This window comes from Alosa sapidissima, chromosome 10 (genome assembly GCF_018492685.1).
Source record: "Alosa sapidissima isolate fAloSap1 chromosome 10, fAloSap1.pri, whole genome shotgun sequence".
NCBI lineage: Eukaryota > Metazoa > Chordata > Actinopteri > Clupeiformes > Clupeidae > Alosa > Alosa sapidissima.
Window position 1 is genome coordinate 6,097,661 of NC_055966.1, and position 10,566 is coordinate 6,108,226.

Sequence of the window (10,566 nt, forward strand, 5' to 3'; positions counted from 1 at the left end):
GTCTGCGGCTTGCTTGCCAGCCTTTCCCAGTCAGAGTACTTTGCAAAAGTTGTGAAATATAACCACATATTCCGTTTTTTTAATTTCAATTTCAATTTCACTTATAGAAAGCCAAAACATTACACATGTCTCATGGCGCTTTACAGAATGTTAGACAATCAGAGAAAATAGAGAAGGCCAATGGGTAACAGGGGCGAGGAAAAACTTCCTAGAACTGGAAATACATATAGGAAGAAACCATGAACAGATCCAGATCCACGGGCCTGACCCATCTGCCTAGGGTCAGTTACAGAACAGTAAGGTCTGTATACATGATAAATGCATAAGTTAGTTAGATGTAGAGAATAGAACATGGTGTTTAAAGCCACCTGGAGTGTATGTGACAAGAGGTGGGATATCTAGTATGATAATGCATGACTCCTATTTAGTGTCAGAAAGTTCAAATAGTCCAGTGTAGGAAATGGAACTGTCCAGGGGGATTAGGAGTTGTCATAGGGCAAGTAGTGGGTCGCTAGGCTGCACGGTCCAGGAATCCGGGCAGGGGGACAACAATAGGCGATTATAGGGCAGTCGTAGGGATGGGACTTCAGGTGAGATGAGTGAGATGAGGGCCAAACACAAGGATGGCTGATGACTGGTAATGGCATACCTCACAAATGAGGTAAGGGGGAAGAAGGAGAGATATAGAGTGGGTTAGTATTACTATCAATCAAAATGGGTAATATCAATAAGTGTATCAATGGTACTATATAATGTTATACCATAGTGAGAATAGGCAAGAGAAGGAGAGTTGAGAGAGAGAGAGAGAGATGGAAGGGGAGAGAGGAGAGGGGGGGGGGGGGGTATTGTACGGCGTGACACATGAAAAGTCCATGACAGCAATATGCTATTAGCAGCATAACTAAGGCATGGTAAAGGGTTAGTCACACGACTCAGCAGGGTGGTCCATTCCAAAAAACCCTGAGATGGGTGAAGTTCCACACTGCACCATACCTAACTATGGGAAGCACTAAAGAGGTATGTGTTAAGTCTAGACTTAAAAATAGGGAGGGTGTCTACTCTGCTAATTGAATTGTGGAAGGGAGATTATTCCAGAGGAGGGGTGCGCGGTATCAGAAAGCTCTGCCTCCTACTGTAGTTTTTGAGATTCTTGAGATTACATCGTAGCGGTCTATGGGTTATATGGGACTAGGAGATCTTTAATATATTCAGTTGCCTGGCCATTTATGGCTTTATATGTTAGAAGTAATATTTTGAAGTCAATGCGACTTTAAACAGGTAGCCAGTGTAGAGATGCTAGCATGGGGGAAATATGTTCATATTTTTTAGTCCTAGTGAGTGTGCGAGCAGCTGCATTTTGTAAAGGTATAAGCTCTTTCTATTCACATATATGCAGCTGCATCCAGCTTATATTTAAATAGATGGCTACACTATATTTAACTAGATGTAGTACCGCAGAGCGGTACAAAATATAACTGCCACCCATTCTTGCTCATTCTCTCCGCAAAAATAAATCTTGTCAATTTGTCTCCATCTCCTACTCCATCCCCTTGCAACTTTTGTGTATGTAAATGAGTGTGTGCATGTGTGCGTTTGTTTTGTGTATGTGTGCTTCTGTGTGTGTGTGTTTTCGCTTGTGAGTGTGTGTGTGTGTGTGTGCGTGCGTGTGTTTGCTTGCCTGCATATGTGTGTGTGTTTTATGTGTCTGTGTGTGTGTGTGCTTGTGAGTGGGTGTGTGGGGGTAATGGGGTGTGTGTGTGTGTGTGTTTATGTATGTGTGTGCGTGCCTGCCTGCATGTGTGTGTTTTTATGTGTTTGTGTGTGTGGGTTAATGTGTGTGTGTGTGTGTGTGTGTGTGTGTGTGTGTGTGTGTGTTTGTGTGTGTGTGTGTGCGTATGTGGGTGTGTTTGTGCATGCATGCGTGTACGTGTTTGTGTTTGTGTGTGTGTGCGTGGCATATGTGTGCTTATGCTTGTGTGCGGGCCTGTGTATGTGTGTGAGCGCGTGTGTATGCCTGCATGTCTACTGTGTGTGTATGTGTGTGCGTGTGTCTCTGTGTGTGTGTGTGTGTGTGCGTGTGTGTGTGTGTGTGTGTGTGTGTGTGCCTGCATGTGTGTGCATGTATCTTTATGTGTGTGTTTGCGTGTGTTCATGAGTGTGTGTGTGTGTGTGCATGCATAGTGTACAGTCACTAAATGTACACATATATTAATTTATTGTATGGTCCCCCATGAACGGAATTCCACGAAACTTGTATTCAGAGGGTGTCATAATGATCCTACACTTCAAATTCCATCCAGTCATTTTTAACTATATAGATGATAGATAGATAGATAGATAGATAGATAGATAGATTACAGCAGAAAAAGTAATTAAAAGTAGGCTTTACACACTATATTTACCTTTATATGACTCTGGGTGGCGCTATACATCAAATGAGTGGATATGGGATGGGTTGACATGACCCCTAGGCCAACATACAAAAAAATATTGGTCTTCCTAGGCCCCACGATGTACAGTCACTAAATGTAGCCTACACATAAATTATATTGAATGCCCCCCCCCCCCATTAAAGTGCGTGGCGGGCCGCATTTGCCCCGCGGGCCGTAGCTTGGACACCCCTGTAGGCTAACTACTAGATATTCAGAGAAAACTGTGTCCGCCCTACCCCCCTTTCGGGTTTAGGTTTTGCGACTCAACTCCGCTGCTTCTGATTCCGATTCTGATTTTGAAATCATCAAAAGTTAGAGATGCTTCATAGTGATTAGGTTAGAGTCTAAGAGTTTAAGTGTCCAGTGCAAAGATGGTGGATTTACTCATCATTAAAAAAAAATCTGACAATCAGGCATAAAATGGGCATTTTTGTGTCATACGAAGCAATGTCTATGATTTGTATTCTGATGATGGCATGAATTGGTAGGCTATCTCTGTACTTCCGTGACATGTTAAGACTTAAAAGTGTTCGTTTTCAGAGACGCATGAACCAAGGTTATGGAAACCTCGAAGTGGTTACATTCCTTCTGAAATTAATCCCTTATTAACAGATTCCATACGGCAATGCTATTGTTTTCTTAATTTCCTTCTTTTTTTGTATCCTGCATTGATGTATTTGCGAGTTCAGCTGTCTCAAGGGAGTGCTGTGCATCATTGTGGTTCTATTTTCACATTGCACTCCTCTGCACCCAAAAAGCCTGTTGCAGTCTTTCAATCCTTCAGTTTAGACTGCAGAACTACGAAGAGCCGCATACATCGATTTGCTCAAGGAACTCGTCCTCGATTCCGCTTCATGTGAGTAATGAAATAAATAAATTATAATAGATAGCCTATAGCCTAATTTTTCACTTGTTAGCCTACAGCGAACTCTTATTTAAAATATCCAACTAACAGCAATAAAGTTGTTTTCCTGACTGATAAGACCGCACATTGCAGCTTCAGGCTATAGGCAAATTAACGTTTAATTACAAACAATGGAAAGGATTTGAAAAGGATGCGTATGCCTATTGGTTAACTTTAAAAAGTCACTTTAGGCTAAATGGTTACAGAAGACATCGAAACCATGATTAGGCCTAATTTATCCATTTTACGGAAGTAGCCTATCGCCAAAGATTAATCTTCAAGTTACATGTTGCAATTCAAACGAATTCGAGAACTTCAAAGAAATGAAATTAACACGAAAGTTTAAGTCACTGAAGAGAGTGAAATGTAACCAGCATTTCTGTCATATATGGATAATTAGTGTTGTGCTATTTTAGAATTAGCCTAGGAAAAGCCTCTATTAATTATAATTGCCATATTAAATATGAGAAGGCTAGGCTAAATAACATTTTCTACAAATAGGCTAGATTAATGCAATTTAGATAGATAGGCTAGATTATATATATATATATATTAGCCTATTTTCTGTCGTTGCCATAATAGGCATGCTCAAAAGCCTTTTTGGGATACAAATGTGTTCAAAGATGTTTACTGTCCACAATCAGTGAAACTACCCAGCTAATAGTCTGACAGCATGCATAATTTACATAAAGATCATACTCTTCTTTGTGGATTAAACATAGGCTACAAAGAAAACTAAACTTCCTTTAGGTCCTTATACCTGTCCACAATTGTCTTACATTAGGTCTACACACACAGTTTGTGGACAATAGAGCCTATCAAATGTCATATAAAATGATTAATTACATTTGAGCATAGTGACATTTTAATTAATTTTAAAGGACACCAATGGTAGTATGACATAGGCCTACTTAAGGATATTTAAAGATGCAGACAATCCAATTTTAGATAATAGGCTATTTAATGATCTTATATATTGTCAAAAAGTTGATGGTTATTAATGTGTTGTAAAGGATTTTAAAGGAGTTAAAATCAAGAGAGGAGGAGGAGGGAGGAGGGAGGGAGTGAAGTAGAGATCAACGGAAGTCTCAGACCGCAGGGATTTTTTGTATTGTGTGCATATTTGTTTTGCATTGTGTGTGAAACAAATTAGTGTAAGACTGCAGTGGAGATTAACAACATTTTTAATCTCATGGGGTCATTATTTTTAGGAAGATATCTGCAAAATAAGAGAAATAAGATGTGGACCAAGTTGTTCATTTGTTTTGGTAAGTGCCCAATGGCCTGTTGCTTTAAGTGCATATTGCATTCTGAATCTGTTTTAAATGAGGATGCCACAGACATGAGAGTCGATCATCTCTGAAACTCTCCCTCTCTATTTTTCTTGACAAGGCTTGTACATCGTTGTCTGTGAGGCCAGTGAGCTCACAGTTTACTATGGCCAAGCCGGAAAAGACATTAAACTGAAATGTCATGAAGGCAGCGGTTTGCTTACTTGGACGTATGAAGGCACTACCATTCTCACTGTCAATAAGAATGGACGCCAAATCACAGGTAATTCACCAGTTTATATGGTATTACATATAGTTGATAGTTTGTCATCCTAGTTATTGCATTACAATTACAGAAATATTTTAGGTTGTTTAATTTTGTGCCATTTCATTTTTCCGTATCTACATGCACGGTGCATCAGTTATCCTTGCTGCAGTCTTTCTTCCTCTGCCCACGTGCATAGTGCCTTTCAAACTGTGAAGTGTTTTGTAAGGACTAGGAATTATTGTCAAAATTGTATACAAATAAATTATATATCCTTTTCTAATATTTTTTTTTTATTTGAAAGGGAGTTCTGAGCTTGCGTCGAGAGCAAAGGTGTTTGGGTCAGTTGGTCTACAAATCAGCAATCTAAAGCCTGGGGACTCAGGGACTTTCACATGCTTAACAACCAAAGGAAGTCATACCTCAAGTAAAGTGACACTGAATGTGTATGAAGGTGAGAGTCTGCATTTACAGAATGGAGTTAGATGCCACCTTTTTGTCTCTAGGTTTAAGTATATGCATGGGCAGGTTTTCCCTCTAAAAAGGTTTTGTAGTTTCAGTTCTACTACAGACAGTCTGTAACCTTATGAGTTTGTCATGAAATTTTTTTTTTGCAGCTATGGCACTGTTTGGCTTTAGATACACAGTGTAGATAACGACAGCGTACATTATCTTAAACCATTCTGAGTAAACACTGGTATAGTTAGTAGAACTGTAAAATCCTCCAAAGCAAAGCAGAGAGTGAATGTTTTTGTTTGTATTTTTGTATACTCCTCTTGTCAGTACAACTTAGTTACAACAAGTAATAGCTAACCTGCAATATTGCCTAACCTAGTGAATGGCTTTCCCCTCCCACCCAGTGGGTTCTCTAACTGCTCATCTCATCTCATCTGTGTCTGTGTGTCAGTCTCAGTCTCAGTCAGCCCTGCAAGTCCCTTACTGCTGTCCAGTACAGCAACACTCACCTGTCATGCTGATGGACCCCTAAAAAAGGTGGCATGGAAGCACAATAATCAAGATAAAACAGCTGAAACAGGAAAAACTGTGACTCTAGGCAGAGTGGAAGGTTCTCATGTTGGAACATGGCAATGTCTGGTCTACTACGGGGAAACACCATTAGAGGCATCTCTGGACATTGTTGTCATAGGTTGGTCTTCTGGACATTCTTTACACATTTACACATTCTTGGCCATGCAAGCAGTTGACTTGTAAGAGGTACATGAAGTTCTCACCCCTTGAAATGTGATTTTACAAAGGGCACAGCCTGGGCAGTCACCTTAAAGCAACACCAAAGAGTTTTTTTGTACCTTAAAATAATGTTTCCAAAAGATCGGGTAGCGGATCTGTAGTTTGATGGAATACAGTAAACATAAGAAACTACAAATTTGACTTGCATCTGATGTCGCAATACATTGTACTTTCATAAGCATGCAACATATTCTACCTTGTCTGTGGACATCCTTATTTGCAAAGCTGGTGCTGGATAAACAAATAGCGTGCGTGCGACTGAGGAAACGTTCTTTGGTGTTGCTTTGAAATCATGGCATGTATGGTTGTTGATATTCTACAGGTTAACAAACAACACTAACATCTGTTAACAGTTGGGTGTGATTGGAATTAGTGTAACCGTTATACTGGGCCCAATGCTGATGAGTGTGAGATCCACATTGTCTTCCCTCCCAGGTCTGAAGGAGCACAGCAATGTGACTGTCAAACAGGGGAAAGATGCTGTCCTGCCCTGCGCTCTCTCCAAATCTAACTTGGGACCTCTGCGTGTGGTTGGAGGAGGGTGGAAACAGTTATCCCCTGCTGCTGCTGATGCCCCCCGACTGCCCTCGCTAGACACCAGTAATGCTGAAGAGCTCCGCTGGAATACTAGTGACATAGATGCAGCCAAAGTGACCATCTCTAAGGAGAGACTCACCGATTTTGGTATCAGGCTGGTCAAAGTGAGCTCATCATGGTGTTACCGTTATTTTGGTCTCCACTAGTCCACCTTTGCCTCTTGTCTATATGCCTCCACTATTCATGCTGTTCTTGGAAAAAGAGTGCACACTTTTGTTTTCTACTTTTCTCTTCTTTTATGTGTTCATACTTGGCTTTATCAGGTTGCTGAAGACCTAAGGGCAAAAACGCTGAGCCAAGTAGGAGCAAATAAAACACAAGAAAAGGAGAGAATAAAACTGTGCAAGAATAAGTTTGGACTCATCTTGTCCTGAACCTGACATGTTCTCATGTTCTCAATGACTCACAGTGACCTCTACTCCTCCATTCATGCGCTCACGTTAACTCTCCTCACAGGTCCAGCCTTCCCAATCAGGCCAGTATCGGTGCTCTGTTGAGTTTAAAGACAGAGGAGCTCTTACCACAACCGTGACTCTTGAAGTGACAGGAGGTGGTGGAGGTGGAGGTGGCGGTGGCTCTGGGAGGTCAAGCATAGGTGTGCACCAACACTCTAGCCATGCTGATCTTATAATGTCTGTTATAATGACTGTAATGTCATTATCAGTGTGTGTGTGTGTGTGTATGTGTGTATGTGTGTGTGTGTGTGTATATGTGTATATGTGTGTGTGTGTGTGTGTGTGTGTGATGGCTTAGGCACTTAGGCCGAAACGCATCTGTATGGACATGGTCTAAATAAATAAGCAATGAGAAAGAGCTTGAGAGTGCGGCTTTATCATCTACATAAGAGTGACATGACCAGGGTAGGAATTTCACGGCGGCCATGACGGCCATGGCCGTCGTTGCCCCTTGCGTTGGCCGTGATGCCCCTTTGAAAATCAGAGGTTTACAGGCCACTGTGGCCTTGGTGCCCCCTTCTTTCAATATTCTGGTTTGCGTCCGACTAATATTGATTTTATTAGCCTATGGCCTGACAAAATAATCTTAGCATTCACAGCGCAAATTAATGTAGTCTTTTATGCAGTGGAGAAAGTGACAGCGCACGGCAAGAAAGAAAGTGCGTCCAGATTCACTCATTCTTCTCAGTTGAACTACAGTACTTGCGAAGTAGCCTACTCATCATACAGACATCACAAGTATCACATCACATGAAAGAGTTTTTTCTCAGCTTGTAAATGATGTTAGCCATTTGGTGAACGGTTCGCGAGACAAATAAATACTATGATTAAATTGAATCATAAATTCTAGGTTCTGCGCGTATCTCCCTACCCATTCATCTTGGTGGAATACTTCACGAACCCTTCGTTCAAAACATGGCAAACCATATATCAAAATAAACAGCAGACCTTACCAAACACGAAGGTTTAAAGCAGTCCCTTGTACAGTTAGCCGTTCCAGAGTAATACGGTTTTGAATTTGCAGCAAATTTCGACATGCATGTCTCCAAATTTGGGCTTTAAGTTTCACTATGTGTTTAAATTTTTCGACTTCATAACAGGCCAAATACAAAATGTAAATGTTACAAATATCGCCTAGATGTCGGTAAATATTAAAATCAGAGGATATACAGCTGACTAAGAGTTTTTGTTAAAGTAGCCTTAATGATCACAAAATGCTAAGCATGCATCTAGGCTATTTGATCATTCATAACAGGCCAAATATAAAGTAAATGTTAAATATAGCCTAGATATCTGTAAATATTAGATAATCAGATGATTTACAGTTCTATGTAATATGTCATGTTTCATGTTTTTGTAATGTTTCATACAGTGATGCAGGTCTACTGCTGTAAATAGGCTAAATACAATTTTGATCATTTTTAGAGCCTACTACTGTATAGTTAACTTTGGCCTTTGTGCCCTGACATGTGGCCTTTGTGCCCCCCACCAAATATGCCCAACTGAAGGCCAAGTGGCCTTGCCCCTAAAATGGTGAAATTCCAAGCCTGGACATGACACTGTCATGAACATGTCATAATAATTATATAAGTCATAGACGTTTATGACATAATGCTTCTGTCAAGTGTCATTCGGTTTTTGTAATGACAAGTTAGGGTTAGTGTTAAGGTTATGACAGTGTCATGTCACTCTTATGTAATAACCTAAAGTAAAGTGTGACTGAAGAAAGTATACCTTAAAGTTTGTTAAAAACTTAAAAACTGACGAACAGTCCATTTTTGCAAATAAAGCATTATCAGCTCATCATTGACGGGGCTCTGTGAATTTGTTTTCCTGTAGGAACCCCTAATCCTCCCACTTGGTTTGGCCTGAACATGTGGATCTGGGTGGGAGTGGCAGTAGGGAGTGTGGTCCTCATTGCGCTCGTAGTCGCTGTGGCTCTCGTCCACCGGAGCAACAAAAGGAGGAAGGTGAGAGGAGAAGGTGGGGTGGAGGGGAGGTATCTTGTGCTCCAAAAATTCCTTTGGGATGAATAATCTATCTATCTATCTATCTATCTATCTATCTATCTATCTATCTATCTATCTATCTATTTATCTATCTATCTATCTATCTATCTACCTACCCAACAACAGATGTTTTGATCAACAAACCAAAGGATGAAGGTGTAAAACAATAATCTTGTCTTGTTTGACTTTGTCTTGTCTTATCTTGTTTGACCCACAGATGAGAATGAGGAAGCTGAGGTCAGTCAGAAAACCTTTGACAGCTAATGATTACTGCCAGTGCAACCGGTAGGCTACCGACCATGGATTCTCATACCGTATAAATTTAAGATTTTTTTTTTAAATTGTAAAAAAATCTAAATCAGCCTAAAAGATTATCTTAATGTACAAGTATAAATACATGAAGAAGAATTAAACACAATTATATTTCTGGTTTAAATTTCCTTTAAACAAATAGTTTAATCAAAACTATGTGACTGTAATCCCTATATAAACCTTCTTGTCCAATTCAGTAAATATAGTGTATATAGCCCAGGCTTGATATGGCATTGAGTTGTCAGGTTGCCATCATTGGTGCTGTTGTTAAATTCTGACAGACCACCTCGAGCAGTAAACCTAGACAGACCAGTGCGGGTCCCACGACAACAGCGCCCTGAAAACATTCAAATGAATGGCGGTTACAGAGGAAGAGCACACATTTGATGGAGCAAAAGGAAAGGAAGAAATGAAGAAATTATCATCACATATCACGTGTGTGTGTGTGTGTGTGTGTGTGTGTGTGTGTGTGTGTGCGTGTGCGTGCGTGCGTGCGTGTGTGTGTGTGTGTGTGTGAGTGAGTGAGTGAGTATGAGGGACTGAGAGAAGCCAATGCAGCATATCATTTATCACATTTAATATTACTAAAAGCTTGAATGCTTGTAACTGCCATGATTTTGTATTTACTATTACCAATATTGTCTCTGTCATCTATAAATAAAGGAAATATAATATTTTGACATGTTTATGCAGTAGAGAAATGTTGTATTAGAAATATGGACGATTTTGAATGTCAAATTACAATCAAATATGTTGTATATTTTTGAACTATTAAACTTTGAAAAATTATACATTTGCTAAAATTTTGAAGTCAGTTTTCTGTGTATCCAATATCAATGAGTGCATATGCTCACTGCTCAATAAATTGGTGCAGAGACTGCACACAGGTGGTCTCATAGCCTACTGGTAGTATAAAACACTAGAAACACAAATGCATATTCACATGCGCGTGCGCACACACATTAAAGAAGAGAGAATGCAGATGTGTGCATCAGCTGCACACCTGACAATTCTTATCACAATTTTGACATGTTAGTCTCAGATAAGACAATTCATTCTCTGCATTTGCTGCT

The 10,566-nt window shown here is 40.1% G+C and overlaps 1 protein-coding gene across 1 annotated transcript in view; it reads left to right on the forward strand.

Moving 5' to 3' along the window:
* Nucleotides 1–10,284, forward strand: part of cd4-2.2 (CD4-2 molecule, tandem duplicate 2) — a 34,959-nt gene extending 24,675 nt beyond the window's left edge. The window contains exons 9-13 of the mRNA XM_042105979.1: nucleotides 6,556–6,821; nucleotides 7,174–7,312; nucleotides 9,012–9,142; nucleotides 9,399–9,466; nucleotides 9,775–10,284. Of these exons, the coding sequence (XP_041961913.1) occupies nucleotides 6,556–6,821; nucleotides 7,174–7,312; nucleotides 9,012–9,142; nucleotides 9,399–9,466; nucleotides 9,775–9,880 (710 nt within the window). The 3' untranslated portion in view covers nucleotides 9,881–10,284. The remainder of the gene's footprint in view (nucleotides 1–6,555; nucleotides 6,822–7,173; nucleotides 7,313–9,011; nucleotides 9,143–9,398; nucleotides 9,467–9,774) is intronic.
* The last annotated feature ends 282 nt before the right edge of the window (nucleotides 10,285–10,566 follow it).